Source organism: Poeciliopsis prolifica, unplaced genomic scaffold (genome assembly GCF_027474105.1).
Source record: "Poeciliopsis prolifica strain line A6 unplaced genomic scaffold, Auburn_PproV2 SCAFFOLD083, whole genome shotgun sequence".
NCBI lineage: Eukaryota > Metazoa > Chordata > Actinopteri > Cyprinodontiformes > Poeciliidae > Poeciliopsis > Poeciliopsis prolifica.
Genome location: NW_026562458.1, coordinates 153,213 through 172,258, shown reverse-complemented (window position 1 = coordinate 172,258; position 19,046 = coordinate 153,213). Strand labels below are relative to the sequence as shown.

General features: G+C 40.3%; 1 protein-coding gene across 1 annotated transcript; it reads left to right on the top strand.

The window, feature by feature from the left end:
- The first annotated feature begins 1,487 nt into the window (after positions 1-1,487).
- On the top strand, positions 1,488-15,235 carry LOC129353019 (ras-related protein Rab-27B-like). The gene is made up of 6 exons (XM_055022236.1): positions 1,488-1,512; positions 7,444-7,615; positions 7,949-8,036; positions 10,222-10,344; positions 10,731-10,854; positions 11,418-15,235. The coding sequence occupies exons 2-6, from the start codon at positions 7,463-7,465 to the stop codon at positions 11,602-11,604; spliced, it is 675 nt and encodes a 224-aa protein (XP_054878211.1). The 5' UTR covers positions 1,488-1,512; positions 7,444-7,462; the 3' UTR covers positions 11,605-15,235.
- The last annotated feature ends 3,811 nt before the right edge of the window (positions 15,236-19,046 follow it).

Sequence of the window (19,046 nt, the reverse complement as noted above, 5' to 3'; positions counted from 1 at the left end):
CTTTCTTTGTTTAAATGAAATATTTTTTTCAGTTTCCTTATTTCTGCCAGACATTTCAGTCAGTTGTTGTAATTCTCCAACCATAAACAATGAAGGTTAAATGAAGTTTTGTCACTGATATTATTCCATAAATGGAGGACTTTTCCAACCCAGTGAAAAACAATCTGATGTTTCTTCTTCTTCCTCGTTCTGCTCGTTCTTTCAGTGGCGAACAGGAAGTGGATTCTTCATGTTCAGTGAAGTGAAGGAAGTCGCCGCAGCAGCAGATCTGAGATTTTTAAGGAAGGCAAAGAGAGGAAAATGTATCAGGATATTTACTGGATTATTTTTATGAAAATGAAATAAAATCAAAAACATAATTTTCCTATTTTCTTTTCAGTTTTTTCTCTTGATTTTCTCCTCATGTCTTAAAACCTTCTGCAGGTAAAATGAACTCGCTGCTCATCAGATACGTTCAGTTCATCTGGTTTTTTCTTTGTGTCTGAGCCAAATGAAGGAGAACTGTAGCTTTAAAACTGCATGTTTTTGCCTTTTCTTCCTGGAAGTTTCTGTTAATTCCCACTAAAACTTTTGCAACTTTCAAAATAAACCAGCAGTTTTTTTCACTCTTCCTTCAAATGGAAACAGGAAAATAAAGAAAAGACGAAATGAGCCTTTAGAAATCAGCTGGTGGGTCAGAAACCAAACAGAACCTTTGCTAAAACTTGTTCTGCAGCCTCTGCATTTTTAAGATTCTCTAGAAAGTGATGTCACTTCCTCCTTCCCAGAACTTACCTGGTTTGACTCGTCCGCCTGGTTTTTACTCACTTCCTGTTCGACTGCTCTGGTTTCCTGGACCAGCATGACCCCGGGCCCCCGGCGCCGATAACAGAGTGTGTGTGTGTTATTGTGTGTTCAGACTCGTATCTTTCTGCATCGCAGCCTCACCCTCTCATTACTCTCAGAAACAGAGGAATCTCCAACAGGAAGTTCTCAAAGTTTGGCTCCTTTGGAGACACAGGAAGCCGAGCTTCTAGATTTACATGCAACGTTGTGACTGTGATGCACGGTGGTGGCAGCATCATGCTGTGTGGGGAGGACAAGGACAAGGGAAGAATGGTTCAAAGCTGATTCATGGTGGGAATGGCCTAGTCAAAGTCCAGACCTAAATCCACTTGAATGGATCAACGGAAAAACGAATGGATATATGGATGAAGGTTTTCCTTCCCTTTAACTTTCTCTGTGACTCAGATGAAACGTGTCTGAAGGCTGAATATACTTCCGGGTGTGAATAGTTTCCCCCGCGGTCCGAGAGGCGGAGCGGACGGTAACCGGTCAGTGGTGCGTGGCGCCCCGCAGCCAGTCAGCTGCTCGGCGGAAGGCGTGGCTCTCCGCCCGCTGCCTCCTCCGCCTCCCCGCCGCTCCGCGTCCCAGCAGAGCCTCCGGTCTGCGGGTGAACGCAGGCTGAGCGTCTCCCTCCGGATCTGAGCGAGAAACGGCGAGGAACCGCAGACAGGTAGGAACCGCAGACAGGTAGGAACCGCAGACAGGTAGGAACCGCAGACAGGAGGAGTTGCGGGATTCTGCAGTTTCCTGGTTTTTGACTCATTAGTGAGAATCAAAATCTCCTCCATCAGTTTCTCTGTTTAAAGCCTGAAACTTTCGCTTCTTCTGATTTTATTTAGAAAAAAAAAGTTATTTTTTCTGGAATATAAAAAGCTCCAGCTGAACTTTCTCTGTTTCTTCTTGTTTTATATTAATAAGGGAATTAAAGCAGATTTAGGTTAAAATTGCTCCGTTGTTCAAGTTTAAAAAATAAGTTTATGGCGGCAATAAAACGAGTCCTGAGTTTATAGCCAACCGGAGTTTTGAACAAAGTTTTTGTCTAAAAATAGAAGAAAAACATGAAGGTGAAAATGCTCCGATTATTCATTCATTTTTATTTTTACTAAGCTCCATGTCTTCTTTCATGCTGCTGATTAATTATGAGTAATAACGAGGCTGTATGATCGATTTATTATCCAAATTCGCAGAAGAAAGTTGACGTCACACAGCAGCGCATTGTGTGATCGGGCGCCACCCTGAAGGGGGCGCCAGAATGCAGGGGCGTTTGTTTTTTTTTTGTTTGGCCTTTTCTGTATTACAAAATCTGTTTGTTAAATGGTTTGGATAGAAAAAAACCTGAATTTCTGCAAAAACACTGAAATTTTGAGATAAATCTGAGAAATGTTCTCGGAAAAACTTTGAATTTATTGATCTTCTGTTTGCATGTTTTGGTTCTTTCTGTTAAGGCTGCATCATATCAGTCATTTTTGTGATGATTATTAAAAAACATTACATTTCTGCCCAAAATCAAATGTTTTCTAGAAAAAACAAAAATGTGAAAATTTGCAGGAAAAAAACTCAGAAATGTGAAAAATAATTTTAAAAACTTGAACATTTCCTGCCCAACTTTAGCGTTTTCTCCTCTCATCGTCATGAAGGAGTTTTGGTCCATTCTTTTTTTCCACATTACATCATTTCAATAAGATTAATGTCTGGTCTTTGACTAGGACATCACAGCTGCTGCTTTGGTTTTGGTCATTTCTGTTAACGACCCGTTTTAGGGACAAGCAGAGCAGAATCGGCTGTTATCTACCAACCTGAACAGGAGCGACTCGTTTAGAGATGGTAGATTATTTTCATTTTCTCTGGTTTGGTATTTTGTTTGTTTCCCTTTAATTCCTGTAAAAACTCTGAAAATGTGCCATGAAGATAAAATGACCTTTGCATCGTCACCTCTCCACCACTTTGCCTGATATTCTGTTAGAAATTATGATGAAAACAGCTGATAAATTCTTAAACTTTGAATTTATTCAAACTGTAATTTCTTCACACGAATTGAGTTTTTATTTCTTCTTTCTGGGAAAACGAGCCGAGAAGTTTGACGTCAACCTTTAAAGTTTGGTTGTGAGTGAATGAATGAATCTTCCTGTGACCCGCCGGGTCGTTGTTGGTTCTGAAGGAGGAAACGTGTGAAAACTCGTCTGATATCTGAGCTTTTCCTCTTTTATGATTTATAACGCTGCAGTTTCATTGGTCAATATTTGAGTTTACATTTGGGCCAAAGTGCAGAAGCTGCTTCTGCTGCTAGAAACTTTAAAAAGTTCTGATTCTGGTTCATTTTGTTAACAGAACCGGTTTCATCTGAAGAACCTTCTGGACTCAGGTGAGACAAACCTGCTGATGTTCATCAGCTGCTGCAGGATCTGGAGGCCGGATGAGATTTCCTTAGTTTTTTTAGTTTGATTTTAACGCTTGGTGTAAAAATCATTTTGTATTGATTGATTGGTTGGTTGATTGAAGTTTTCGTCATTTTGAACTGAACGGTTATTTGAGAATCTCCCTTAAAGTTACAGTTGTGGTTCTGTTGAGAGTTTCTGCGCAGTCAGCGTCTCTTTTGGACTTTACTCTGTCGTTCTGGTTCTGTCCTACTCAAATCCTGAGCTCTGAGTGAATCTGTTTGTTTTCTTTACTCTCTGGAGGATTTTAAAGTGAAATTATCTGATAAATCTCATGAACAGGTTTCAGTTTAGGCTCATTTCAGTTGACATTCAGAGTTCAGATGAGGTCGAAACGTCTGGGTTTGTTCTTCAGCCACAGGAAAACCTAACAGATGTTCAGTCATGGGAAAAACTAAGTACACCCTTCCAACATGATAAAAATTATTCTGACTTTACAGCCATTTTTATCTTATTAAAAAGATGAATAAGTGAAAAAGCTTCATGTCAAATTAAGGCCTTAAAACGTCTTAAATTCATTTAAAAATGCGAGTTAGCTTTAAAAATGCTAATCGCAGGTCTGAAATTGTTCTTTAGCGATTTTTCCTCAGTAAAAGTTCTTATTTTGGACTCATGACTTTATGCTAAATCAATTAAGGAACATGGAAATTAGCTGACATGGAATAAATGCTGGAGAATATTTAGCGATAGTTGTCCATGCATCCTTAAAAAGCCTTAAATCAATAAAATTCAGGCCTTAAAGTCTTAAATAAATTTGTAGAGTGTAAGTTAATCAGGTTATTATTTATTAATTATTTATTGGTTTTTGGTTATGATGATCATTTCTTGTTGAATCAAGACAAACAAGATAAACACATTTTTTGTTAAAACAAGAAACAAATGACAAACTTTCCTGTTTTGATAATATAAAACTTATCTCTTTATAATGAAAACATTTCTCATTTTGTATTTTTAACCTCTTTTCAATCTTGTTATGATGTGAAAGTTTCCTGCTATAACAAAACAAAATATTCCTGAATTTATTTATTTCAACATAAATGCATAAATTAATGTAACTGCTGCTTTCTTCATCTTAGTTTAATAAAAACCAATAGATGGAGAAACGTTTCTAATAACACTAAATATACGGCTCATTATTGACCAAATTAAATGTGTTTTACCTAAACGGGTCTAAAATGTGATTTAATGAACGTTTCCCTTTGGTTTGAAATATTCAGGTCAAACCACTTTAAAGATCCTGGAGGCGGAAAAACGCAGAACAAACAGGATGTTCTGTTTCTGCAGACCGGAGGCAAAATGGCCGCCGCTCATCCAGTCAGCTGACCGGTCACATGACCTCCAACTGGATAAGCAAGAAGCGGGCGGGAGACAGAAACACAGTGATTCTCACCGTGGTTTTAGCAGCAGAGTAAATTCTCCTGTTGTGGTAAAATGATGAGATATGAAACGTTTTATAGAAAATGGAGCCACAGATCCGCCGTCCAGATCTGCTGATGTAGATAAAACGTCCAGAAACACTAGCATGTGGCTGGTGAACTAATGCTAATGCGCTAATAGCAAAGGTAGCCTTTCATTTAGCGCACTTAGCTTCCCCTAAAAATCCCAGATAAATTCCAGTTTTTCCTTATTAGTTTTAGAAATATTTGTTATTTTTCTAATTATTCCAGTTTTTCAGGATTTCTAAGTCGTATTTTTTTCTCCGTTTCGATGCAGAACGTCTTTGCTTCCAGGTCTTATTGTTTTGATGTTTATTTGTGGATATTTTTCTGGTTTGTAATCTTGTGAAGCTCAGTGAAGAAGCGCAGGAATCGGGTCGTCGTTCTGTCCAGCAGGAGGTTTCGGCGCCGATCCGCCTCCATCTGTCCAGGCCAAAGCGTCGCGGCTGCTGCAGTCATGAGGACGCAGCACAAAGCTCAGCTGTTTCCACTGCAGGATGAATCTGTGAATCTGCTCTCTCCGTTCTGGTTCTGGTTCTGAGTGGACCGGCCTGCAGGAATGTGATGATCCGGTTTGGTTGCCTTTTCAGACAAACCTGTAAATCTGGACGCTGCTCTGGAGCAGAATAAATGAAACACTGTATGGTTTATACTCATCAAACTGTGAGGTTTGTTCAGCTGGTCACTGTTGTGTTTCCTTTATAATTGAATAATTTTCTGTTTTTATCATGAAGATCATCCTGAACCGCCTCGCTGGGCTCTAGATAAAACTCCCTGCTTGTTTCCCATCCAGTCTGCTGCCATGTTGACTTCCTGTTTGCTGGGTAAATAATGACTCTGTTGTGTTGACTGAACTAATCTCTGGAATGTCTCAGATGGTCTTTATTCCGCCCTGAAGCCTGTTGCAGGTTTGCTGTGTTTTGTGTTAGTTGAGGATGTCGGCAGCAGTGAATTATTCATCCTGAATGTTTCTGCAGTTTCTTCTGCGGAGACGCTGAACGTTCAGGACAATCTGCTGCAAAGCGTCTGGGCGTCCTGAGTAACTGAATAGTTAAAGGCCAGCCCTCATCAGCGTTAGCAGCTATTGATCTGTGGCTGCGGAGGACAGATTGTTAGCGACAGCAGGAGATGGAAAACAAATTAGTTCTGTGATCAGGTTAGGTTGAAGCGGAGGACACATCAGTCAGACCTAAAGGTCCAGCTGACCTTTCAGAAAATATCCACCGTCGGGGAACGGATGTTCTTCAGCCAGAGTTAGAGGGAACTGGTGACTCCAGGTGGAACGACGGGATCGTTCATCCTCTGTCTGCTGTAAAGAGACCAAAGACCCTCACTGGTCCCCAGTGGAGACCAGAGAGTTAGCATCGCTAACGCTGGTCTAATGTCTGAATCATATATTTAGTTCCACTAAACCTAAAGTGCTTTTGCTGGAAGCTAATGCTAAGTCGCTAATCATAAACATCGGTTCTGCTAACACTAATGTATTTAGTATTAGCAGAAGCTAATGCTAAGTAGCTAATCATAAACTTCGGTTCTGCTAACACTGATGTATTATAGTATTAGCAGAAGCTAATGCTAAGTCGCTAATCATAAACATCGGTTCTGCTAACACTAATGTATTATAGTATTAGCAGAAGCTAATGCTAAGTCGCTAATGATAAACATTGGTTCTGCTGATGCTTTTCAAGTTTTGGTTTTTGACTGTTAAGTTTTTTTTTTAGTCATCCGTTTATATTCAGGCTCTTATTTTGAAGTCTTTGTACACAGAGGTTCTGTTTCCTCGTTGTTCTTTTATTTATGTTAAGAAGTTTTATTGAGCAAGGAGCAACAGATGATGGAAACAGCGAAACGTTCAACATGAACGACGTGTTTTTATTTCCCCTCTTTAAGCCACTGGGGTGTACTTACTATTACTGCTCTGCTTTAGTTTAGAAAATAATGTCATTATGAAATACGTTGCATATTATTTACATTTCAGTGAAGACTTGAATCATTTTTGAAGCACTTTAAGGTGCATTAATTTAAAAGAATAGTTGATGTTTTCATTTCCAGTTGGAAAGTTTCCTGCAGGCCTGATTGAAACCTTGCAGGTTAAATGTCAGGAGGCTAAATTTGTCTCAGAGTGACGGTTTGATGGCGTCATCGTCTGAACTGCAGGCAGAACGTCGCTCCCCCGTAATAAAGCTCAATATTTAACATGCTGCAGTCAGCTGATTAACCAGAGTCTCATGTTTCCTGAACGCAGAAATAAAAGCTCATCGCATAAAGGATTACTTCATTCCTACAAATAAAACCTGCCTTGTTTTACAACACTGATGGGAAAATGTGCTTTTCATTTCTCAATCTGGAAAATTACAGATTGTCTTTTTGTTGTGAAGGATCAACTGTGATCCTTCCCAACAATTAATAATAAATATATCAATTAATCACATGACAAATTAAGCTCAATAATTTCCATTTTCACTTTTGTTGTTTTTCTCTTTCTGCCAAAAACTGGATGATTTGATCTGTTTACAAAAACTTTATAATTGATTTTATTTGTGTTTTTGTTATTTTGGATATTTAAAATGTCTTAAATGTTTGTTAGCATTTGACGTTTATTGATCTTTCAGAATGTGTCATTGTGTTTAAACGATATTATCGTTTATCGCGATAACAATGTGTCGTCCAGAAACGGAGGCGCTGAGCGTTTCCTGCTGCCTCTGATTCCTCCTCCTGCAGACAGAATGTCTTCATTTTGCTCCCAGGTTTTCTTCGGGCTCCACTATGACTGATGGGGATTATGACTACCTGATCAAGCTGCTGGCGCTGGGCGACTCCGGCGTGGGGAAGACCACCTTCCTCTACCGCTACACCGACAACAAGTTCAACCCCAAGTTCATCACCACTGTGGGCATCGACTTCAGGGAAAAGCGAGTGGTGAGGCTGCGGCGCTTCCTCCGCTTCGCTTCGCTGCGGCGCCGAGGCCGGGTTGCCATGGCGACCGGGCGCGGGGTCAGCCGGGTCGCCACGGTTTCTTTCCCACACGGAAATCAGTCCAGATAAATGACCAGAAGCAAAAACAGTATTTACAATCGATCGATTCTCATCAATAATTCGCTGGATTAGAACAAAATGGAGATTTTACTGTTAATTTTAAGATGTTGAAGTGAAAATAAGAGAAACTTTACAGAAAATAAACTGGTCTTTGTTTCTTTTTATTATTTCTCTTCATCCTCAGATTATTTGATTTGAAACGTTTCTCCTCTTCAGGTTTACACGGCTTCAAACCCGAATGCAACGACAACCGGAAAAACCTTCAAGGTTCACCTGCAGCTCTGGGACACAGCGGACAGGAGAGGTGGGATGGATGAGGGAGGGATGGATGGATGGATGAGGATGGATGGATGGATGGATGGATGGGGGATGGATGGATGGATGGATGGATGGATGGATGATGGATGGATGGATGGATGGGGATGGATGGATGGGGATGGATGAGGGATGGATGGATGGATGGATGGATGAGGGAGGGATGGATGGATGAGGGATGGATGGATGGAGGGATGGATGAGGGATGGATGGATGGATGGATGAGGATGGATGGATGGATGGATGGATGGATGGATGATGGATGGATGGATGGATGAGGGATGGATGGATGGATGGATGGGATGAGGGATGGATGGATGGATGGATGAGGAGGGATGGATGGATGGATGGATGATGGATGGATGGATGGATGGATGGATGAGGGAGGGATGGATGAGGGATGGATGGATGGATGGATGGATGGATGGATGGATGGATGGATGGATGGATGGATGATGATGGATGGATGGATGGATGGATGGATGGATGGATGGATGAGGGATGGATGGATGGATGAGGGATGGATGGATGGATGATGGATGGATGGATGATGGATGGATGGATGGATGGATGGATGGATGGATGGATGGATGGATGGATGATGGATGGATGATGGATGGATGGATGGATGATGGATGATGGATGGATGATGGATGGATGGATGGATGGATGGATGGATGGATGGATGGATGGATGGATGATGGATGGGATGATGGATGGATGGATGATGGATGATGGATGGATGATGGATGGATGGATGGATGGATGGATGGATGGACACAGCTCCCTGGAACTGTAAATAAACCTGTTTCCACCAGTAGGGGGCAGATTTCTCAGGATTTGAAATTTGGATCAGAATCTGATTTTATTTATTGCTAAATTTCCTCCAGAGAATCTTTTGTTTGACTCTGAAAGTCTCTGTGTAAATATCCAGTCCTTAATGTGATCATCCTGATAATTAATCAATTTGTCTATTAATATTCTAATTAGATTAAAAAACATTTTCTGAAGCTCTGAAGAGAATCAGCCTTTTGTTCAGCTTTAGGAATATATTAATAAAAAGTTTATTTTTAAATAAAATGGTTCCTTTACTGATCGATTCATCAATTAATCGTTTGCATTAAACTTCCAGCTCCTTTTTGTTCATCAATAAATTAGTTTATATATTAGTGATTGGATAGAAAAGATGCTTCATTTATTGACAGAATTAGAAGCAGCTGAAGCTGAAACCAGTTTATAGTTTGTAGTTTTGGTGAAACAGTTTTACACAATCAGATGTTTTATCTGAACTGTAAAACATTATTTTCTTTTCTTCAGCCATTTTGTTGGTATAGAAGTGACCTTTGACCTCTGGGGTCGCAGCGTCGCTGTAGCCAGCGCTGCTCCCTGCTCTCCTCCCACAGCTGCGGTTCTGCCGCTCGGTTCAATGCGGACAAAGTGACGTAACGATCGGTGACTAATGCTGCAGTGATTCATCACCAGGATCAGGCGGTTCTGGTCCAAACGCAGACGAACGCTGGCCTGGAAGATTCGACATGTTTAACACGCAAAATGAAAAATAAAGATTCAGAAAACTGAACTCAAACGTCTCAGTTTAACCAGAAAAAGATTTAATAAAGAACAACGTCTGAAAACCGGAACATTTCCTCTGAACCAGTAAAAGGAATTTATTCCACCTTTAAAGCTGCAGATACTTTTAAAATTCATATTTTACATATTTATTGACGGTTTATGAAAATATATAAGATAATCTGTGAAAAATATTGACCTCTTCTGTCGTCACCCAGTTCTAGAAGCAACCTATCAGAGCCAGGAGGCGGGTCTTAGCGCTGCCAATCACAAACCACCTTTCTCTCTGCTATGTGCAGCTAGCGTAGCATGCTGCACATGCTAAGGCTAGTTAGCACAGCCACCACTGACAGTGGGCAAACGACTTTCCTGTAAGTTCAAGTTGTTTCTCTGCCAGTAGCACCTTTAGCAGGGCGTACACTAGAATGATTGACAGCGCTAAGCCCCGCCTCCTGGCTCTGATTGGCTGTTTTTGGTGCATTTTTTCAGACAGCAGCAGCTCAGGGAGATCAATCTTTTATGTCTCATAACAAACTGACAACATGGTGACGATTTTAACTAATATATAAAATATATAAAAGTTACGAACTTTAATAACGTTGTAGTTGTGATTTTGTGCTGCAGGTTCCGCAGCCTGACCACGGCGTTCTTCAGGGACGCCATGGGCTTCCTGCTGATGTTCGACCTCACCAGCCAGCAGAGCTTCCTCAACGTCCGCAACTGGATGAGTACGTAGCTTTAAGATCAAATTCACCTGATTAAATCATCCAATCCAGCAAAAAACACAGCAGAGCTTTAAAATTTCAGTTTATTATTCAGCAACAACCAGCTATGTATATGTATACATATATATCTATATATCTTCATGTATATTATTCTGTTTTTATTTCTGTGACTAAAAATACAAACAGCCTGGCTCTTATGTTTAGTGGCAAAGTTTAGCTGAATAATTCAAAATCCAAACAAACAGAAGCTGTGAAAGAACTTTTGTAAACCAAGATGGCCGCCCTCAAAACCCAACCAGCAAATTGGTGAAAAAAAATCCAGATTTTTCTCAAATCTTCAATAACGTTTCTCTGTCCTCTGCCGGTTCGCTGTGGCAACCGAACGGCAGGCCAGCTGCAGGCCAACGCGTACTGCGAGAACCCGGACATCGTTCTGGTCGGGAACAAGGCGGACCTGGCCGACCAGCGGGAAGTTCAGGAGAAACAGGCCAAGGAGCTGGCCGACAAATACGGGCAAGTATCATCAGTTATTTAATATTTAACAATTACATCAACAAATGGACCAAAATATAAAGCTAAGTGGAAACGTATTAATGACCAAAATGACAATAATTCACACAAATACCAAGAAAATAACAAAATCAATGAAAAACTGATTAAACTTTAATAAAAACTGCATGTGTGTCTGAGTCTGCTGAGTTTGTTTGTTTTTCATTCATCGTCAGAATAGAAATTATTGATCCAATTCTATTTTGATTAAATCAGTGTTTTTCGACGCCTGGCCACCAGGGGGCAGCAGAGGGTTGGATAGAAAACAAGAAAAAATAGGAAAAAATAATAAAATGAAATCCAACCAATTTTTAAATCATACACTTTAATTAGTTTTTTATGAAAGTAACACACTTTGAAATATTACTATAACATTTAAGTTGAAATAAAGCAAAGTTCATATTAGCTGTTTGAGGAGCTAATTTAGGTTTGTGAAACCCTGGATTGATTGATTGATTGATTGATTGATTGATTGATTGATTGATCATGAAGCATGTCCTCTTGCTGGTGTTTTTTGGTCCTTTCAGGATCCCGTACTTTGAGACGAGTGCAGCCACCGGAGCGGAGGTGGACAAGGCGGTGATCACGCTGCTGGACCTGGTGATGAAGAGGATGGAGCAGTGCGTGGACAAACCGCCGGTCGACCCCGCCAACGGGAACGGCGCCGCCAAGCTGGGCGAGGGAACGCCCGACCCCAAAAGATGCGCATGTTAGACCCGGAGACGCTGCTCCGTCCTCCGTCCCCCGCCGTTTCCTCCCCGTCTGTCCTCAGCATGTTACTGTCATCTTTCAATCATTCCTGTGTGCAGCTCTGACAATAAACGCGCTGCAGCTCCCTCTAGTGGACACCCAGGGCATCGCAGCCTCCGCCTGTCAGCCTTGAGAATAAATTGAACCAGGAGGGGGCGCCGTCATCGCTGTCAGACGCAAAATGTGCCTCGCTGAAAACCTGCAGCCTGGGAATTAAACTCTGCACGCTTCCTGCTTCACCATTGATCAGAATCTGAAATCCAATTCATGGCGTCACAGCAGGAAAAGGTGGAACTTTGAGTCAAATCTGGGCTGAACGAGTTTAATGCCAGGCTGTGTGAATGAAGCATTTGATCCTGGACCACACTGAGGATTAGTGGGACCAATGTGTTTTAATTATATTTCTTTGTTTCTCGCCGCTCTGTGCTGGACCGGTACCAACCACACATTAGAGAAGCTTTGTTTTAGTCGTTTACTGAACATGTGCCAAATGTGTTTTGTATTAACGGGCTTTAACTAGGAGTCTTTGACACAAACATGGAGAGGCTCCAGCAGCGTTTCTCAACATAAAACTGTTTGTGATGTCTTTTTGTGACCAGTTTGTTTTATTTTTTTTATTAATCTAAGCTTTTTTAGCTAATATATGGGAGTATTTCAGCTTCAGCCAAAACAAAGTGCCCAGTAAAAACATAATATTCAGTTTAATTTTAAAATAAATGAAAATAGAAACATAACTTGACCTGAAATTGTAGTAAAAAATGATACAAGGTCAGCTAACCACCACTAGCTGTTGAATTGCTTGTAGAAACTGGTACAGATTAGCTTCGCAGTTAGCTTCTGTAGCTGCTAGCATGATGCTAATGTAACAACTGGAGCTCAAGATTTTGTTAAGATAGTTTGAGTCATATTTCTTGCTTTACTTCTTGCTCTGTGAACATTTGTTTGTTCTCGCTAACTTCACTGACATGATGAAGCTAACCTAGCTTAACCTACAATGTTTTGCTTGTGAAACGGTAAAAACGTTACAATGTCTCTTAAAACTGTTTACCAGTTTAAGATGAGACGGTAATCACGTTTCTACAGTTAGCAGTGATATTTGTCAACGGTTCATCAAAACCAAAATCTTTAATTTTCACAGGTTTTCCACACTTTTAAGATCCACTGCAACTAAACTCTTTTTCTTTGTTGTAATAAGTATGTTATTATTGTGGAGATCCACCACAAATGGTCGTACAAAATTAAACGATCTATATTAACGTTTGTTTACTTTTTTTAAACAACAGATACAAAAGACTCATTAGCTAATGTAGCATTGATGCTAGCCAGTTAGCTTTCATAACTGCTAGCAAGATGCTAAACAGTAGCTCATTTTCATTTTAACTGAAAAATAAACTTCAGGTTTTGTTGTATTTTCATTTGGTCTATTCCCGATCAAGTTAAGTTAGCTAAAGATAGGCTAACTTAGCTTAGCCACCGAGCATTTGTTTTAGTACGACATAAAATTAATTAGTATTGGCATTGTTTTGTCATCTGTATGCTTTAAAGCTACAGTTCATTTTCAGCACAAAAAACTGACGTTTAAAGCGAATTAAGTTCATTTAGCATAATTGTACCTAATATAGCTTCACACAGTTAGCTTCAAGAATATTTTAATGTAACATCGGCTCAAGGTTCTGCTCAGTTGGGTGACTTCATATTTTTTATGCAATTCTATGTATATTTTATTCTTTATCTGCCTCAGTAGTTTATATCATTCATAGTCATGCTAGCTTAGCAGAGCCAGCTTTTTTTTTACGCAAACATCAGAGCATAGATGAAATTAATTAAACCTACATTGTTTGATTCTCCATATGGTGTAAAAATGTGTTTAAACTGGATGTTCATCACAGCTATTAATACAAAATAATAAATGCTCAGTTAGCCTGTCGTTTGTTTTTGTCTGCCATTTTGCATTTTTGTTTTTTTCATATCCGACTTTCTCAAGTACAAACTGTCCTGTAGACGCCGGGTTGTTCTGCACTGACAGATTTTTATGACGGGTTATTAATTTAAAAAAATAGTTAAAAACATAAGTTCATCGTTTAGTTAAATGGCTTTGCTAGCAGCTACATGGTGATGCATTTCTAGCTAATGGTTGAATGAATTTCCAGAGGAACAACTGACCCGGATTGCTTTAATTAACAACAATAAATATTATTTGACAGCAAACAAAATCATTCTACAGTATTTATTTACTAATGAAGCATTGTTGCTAAGCTGGTAGCCTTCATATCTGCTAGCAGGATGCTAACAGCAGTGACTCAAGGTTTTTGAAGAAATGGAAGAAATCAGTTGTGGTATTTTTATTTTTTTGTATGTGTCTATTTTTTTGTTTAATATCTTTCTAGTTTCTGTATCATCACAGAAAACAATAATTTACTAAAAGTGAATTCAACTTACCTGAGCTAGCTTATTAGTTTATCCAAAAACATGACAGAACGTTAGCATGGTTTAGCCTCTTGTCATGTTTCTTTATTTTTTTTGAAACAGAAACTCAAAGAAAACTTATCATACTAGGCATTGTTTGATGTTTTGTGTTTTGACATAACAAAATATTATTGTGCACATTATAACAATGTTTTGTATCTGCATTTAATTTATTGACCCAAACTGCCAGTAGAATTTGCAGATTTTGGATGATTTTTGGGTTCAATCTCACTTTTTAAAACAGATGGATTAAGTTGCTTTGTGTTGATTTTCACCCAAAAATCAAACATAATTTTTTTTCTTGTTTTAAATTACTAACATGTCCTTCTTATAAATTTATTCATATCATCATTTTACCACCATTGTGCTTCATTGTTGACTTATTTACTACACTTTCTAAAACTTATGCTTGTTTTATTGTTTTTAACAATTAGCTGTGAATGGAAGATTGCAAAAAAAAAAAAAAAAAAAAAAAAAAAAAACCTAATTTTATGGAATACCTCATGTGCCAAGAATGGTTTGTCTGACCTGTGTTGGAGAAATGGACACTAATCTGCATATTAATAATGAAAATACAGAATTATTTCAGTCATTCAGAAATGAGCTCCAAACTGAACAAGTCTGGATTAACTCTGTTATATTTCATTAAACATTAAATCATTTTAAAGCTCCATAAATAATTACATATATGTTTGTTTCCTTGCATGATCAGTTCTGACATCAATGTTTTGTCATCATGACAATCTTCCATGCGGTTAGTTGTCGTTTATTTTTTAAAGCTAGCGTTAGCTTAATGCTTTATGTTTGAGTTTGTTGTTTGTGTTACTTCTCAACGCGTCTGTCCAGCATCATCTTGATCTTCATGTTGTGCCTGTTGGATCTGAGGTTTTTGTCGGCTGCTGAATGTGAATTTAGCGGGTCAGAAGTCCCTGAAGTGGGTTTTATTTTTGGAAACGTCTCTGTGAGTTTCTCTGATGCCTGCAGTTTAAACTCGTTTGTTGCGTTATCGCTGTGAGTATCGATGCCTGTATGTTGAGCATGTTTGACACAATGAGAACGACATGAGATGCTTTGTGTTTCTGGTGCCAGAGCTGAAATAAATCGGTTGGTTTTATCCTCAGAACTGTTACTGGTTTATTTTATTAGTTTTTTCTTTACAGAGATTCGTTTTAAAGTAGAAAATCAGTTTTTGTTCATTTTCTGAAGGAGAAATGGAGGAAAGTTTGGACTGGAGTCTGTTGGTTTCCTCTGAGACTCTTTGGCTCCACACGAATCTAACATTTATACAAATAAAACTTAAATATATTAACTAGGTTAATTAGCAAGTTAATTATTTATTACGTTTTGTAGCTTTGATAAAAATCAAATATATTGGCCCAGTTCCACTTATTCACAGTTTGTGGAAGAACAGGTCAAACTCCATTCGTCAAAGTTAAAGTTTATTTTGTACCGAAGGGTAAAATAAATACCCAATATGAGAGAAAACTAAATGTGTCGTTCAGATTTACACCTGAAGCTTGTGCTTTTATTTTAAAATGAGAAACATTGTAAACACACAAATCCACCGGCTTATGGACTAAAGGTTATATTTCTGATTTCCTTTTGTTGCAAACCACAGAAGGTGAACGGTTTCCTCACCCGATAAAGTTCAAACAACTTCTGTACACGAATGGCAGAGTTACATTAAAACAGCAGCAACCCTTTAAATATGCAAAACAAAATGAACTGTTAAGATCTCCCAGGAAGACTTCGAAACATATAAATAATCTTTGCTGCGATTGAGATGAAAGAGACACGAATCAAAGATCCCACAGACACTTTCACGACCCGTCGAAGCATCTTAAAGTAAAATACTGCAGATAAACGAGTTTCTGTACAGAAAATAAAAACCGAGGCGTTTCAGACAGTTTTCTTCTCAGAGCTTATTCTATATTTTCTATTAGGAGAAACTTAAACATTTTCCTCAAAGTTTTCTTCTAGATCACATCTATAAACATTTTGAAAGCAAAGAGCAGCTGAGTGCAAAATGAAGCGGTTGTAGTTCATGGTGTCCACCAGCAGAGGGCGCCGAGGGAATTTAACTTCTTAAAAACATGAAAAGAGGAAAAGAGAGTCCTGATTTGAACCTGCTTGTGTTTTCATGGCAGGAACAACCCGAAAGCAAAGTGTTTCTACAACCGAGCACCAGATTTCATCTCATTGAATTTCTCAGCTGGTTTAAAGTGAAGAATTTTCCTGGAAACATGAGATTATTTCCAAGCAGCCAAAAGTCATTTCTGTGTTTCTGCTGCAGCAGATCTGCTGGTTTCCTGCAAATGAATCCATTTCTCCACAGGAAGGTGGCGCTGGAGAGGTTAAACTTTAGTCACGCTGGTTGGTGGTTCACTCGGCGGCTTCTCCGCCTCTTCGTCGTCATCTTCGTCTCCGCTGAGGTCCAACCTCAGGCTGTCCAGAGTCTGACGGATCGTCAGGTTGTCTTTACGTCTGTCAGACACAGAAAACTTTCGTTAATCCTTCACTTCTGTTGGAAAACGAAACATCATGGCAGCACAGAAAGACGGACATTTTTAAATCTTACATTTTTCATCAAAATCTTTGTTTTATGTTAAACAATATAAAATAGAAGTTGTTTTCTCATTGGTTTCCAGTCAAATTCATCAAGCTGGCTAGCAGAGCTAGCAAGAAGTGGAAAAGTTTCATTTTGAAGTGACTCGTTTTCCAGAAACAAAAAACTTGGAATTATTGCCCAAATGGAAGAACCAAAACATGCTAATTCAGCGCGTCGTCTTTGAGTGTTTTATTTTCTGGGTTTGGCCTGCAGGCTGCGGTTCCTACTTGGTCTGCAGGTGCTGGTCCAGCAGCTGGCGCTGCAGCCGGCTGCTCGTCTCCCTCTCCTCCGTCAGCTCTCTCTGCAGGTGGCGGTACTGCGCCTCCTTCCTGGTCGCCTCCTCCTCCGCCTCGTTCAGCTGCCGCTTCAGCGTGCGCATCCTCTGTGTCATCTGACAACCAGACACATCAGGGAATTAGCATGTTGCTATCGTTAACCTGCTCTGTCAGATTTAAATAATGTAAATTATTATATTGTTTAATCATCGCAATGTGGGAACGTTTCTCATTGTAGTTTTCATGTTTCCATGTGCCTCTGCTGCCCCCCGGTGGAGGGAGGCTGCAGTGTGCATTACCAGTTCTTTCTGCTCGTTAGCGATGCGGGTTTCCTCCTCCAGCTGGTCGTTCAGCTCGTTGATCTTCCTCTCCAGTTTATTGATGGAGTTTGTCAGAGTCGCCTTGTTTCTATAAAAACACCAAAAAAAGTTTAAAAAAACAAAAAAAAACCCAGAGTGGGAAAGTACAACCTTGAGATCAACACTCAGAGAAGGACGAAGAATCTGGACGAGACAGAAATGGAGCGACGGAGCGCGGCTCACCTCTCCTCGGCCCTCAGCGCGCTCTCCAGCTCCTTGGCCCGGCTCTCGGCCCGGGACACCACGTCCTCCTGGACCCTGGAGCTGTGCAGCTCCTCCACTTCCATACGCAGCTCCCTGATCTGGACACACAGAAAAATCAGGCGCCATTTTTAGCAGGGAAACGCTAGCGGTGTGAAGATGCTAGCGGTGAAGATGTTAGCGGTGAAGATGCTAGTGGTGAAGATGCTAGCGGTGAAGATGTTAGCGGTGAAGATGCTAGTGGTGAAGATGCTAGCGGTGAAGATGTTAGCGGTGAAGATGCTAGTGGTGAAGATGTTAGCGGTGAAGATGCTAGTGGTGAAGATGTTAGCGGTGAAGATGCTAGTGGTGAAGATGCTAGCAGTGAAGATGCTAGCAGTGAAGATGTTAGCGGTGAAGATGCTAGTGGTGAAGATGCTAGCGGTGAAGATGTTAGCGGTGAAGATGCTAGTGGTGAAGATGCTAGCTGCGCCGTCGTTAACAGCTCAGGTAAAACACCCAAACTTTAGTAAAAGTATTCAAACTAAAGTAAGAGTAAAACTGACGTACTGATTAACTGATGAAATTAATATTTTAAATGACATGAGGTCAAAGGTTAAAGGTCACCTGTCTCTCCATGAAGGTCTTATCCGTTTCCAGCTGGTCGTTCAGATCTTTCTCCTGAATCAGCTTCATCTGCAGCTGCTCCGTCTGAAACACAGCAGAAAGTATCGGCGCCGGTCCGGTGAAGGCTCAGCGGCGGTGCTCCGCCTGCAGATGGCGCTCCGCCTGCAAGTGGCGCTCCGCCTGCAGGTGACGCTCCGCTTGCAGATGGCGCTCTGCCTGCAAGTGGCGCTCCGCCTGCAGGTGGTGCTCTGCCTGCAGGTGGCGCTCCGCCTGCAGGTGACGCTCCGCCTGCAGGTGGCGCTCTGCCTGCAGGTGGCGCCCTACCTGCTCGATGGTCTTCTTGTGCTTGGCGGCCCAGCGCTGCTCGCTCTCCAGCAGATCCTCCAGGTCCGTTTCCACATCGATCAGCTTCTCCTGTTCACCAGAAAAACAAACGGGTCGCGTTTCATCATGGCCGCTCGTTTTAGAGCGTTTACGGCTGAACAGGATTAGCATAATTAATGCCTCATTAACCCCAAACTGGTGGCTGGATGTCTGGTTAATTCATGTGGACGTTTCTGTTTCACAGAAAAACATTTAGAAACGAAAAAAGATATTTGTTTTAGTGCTTAAAAAGAAACTTATTGCTCATTTCTTTAAAATAAACCCAGAGTAGAAACTGACCTACTTAACCTGAGTTTAATAAAGACGGAAATATTTCAGCAGAAACAATCACTGCACTGTTTTACAATTCTGATAGCAAAACGTCACATAAAATCAACAAATCCATGCTTTTCTTTATTATTGTTACTATTGCTATTATTATTTGCGTTAATAAGTCTTTGAGCCAATTTTCTAAAAAAAAAACTGTCAAACATTGACATTCCAGCTCCCACCAGCAGGTGGCAGCAT

Bases quoted from the DNA above. Each gene is read 5' to 3' on its own strand.
- LOC129353019 (XM_055022236.1), top strand. From the start codon at position 7,463: ATGACTGATGGGGATTATGACTACCTGATCAAGCTGCTGGCGCTGGGC. The intron at 7,616-7,948 runs GTGAGGCTGCGG...TCTCCTCTTCAG, and splicing joins ACTTCAGGGAAAAGCGAGTG to GTTTACACGGCTTCAAACCC. The intron at 10,345-10,730 runs GTACGTAGCTTT...ACCGAACGGCAG, and splicing joins CAACGTCCGCAACTGGATGA to GCCAGCTGCAGGCCAACGCG.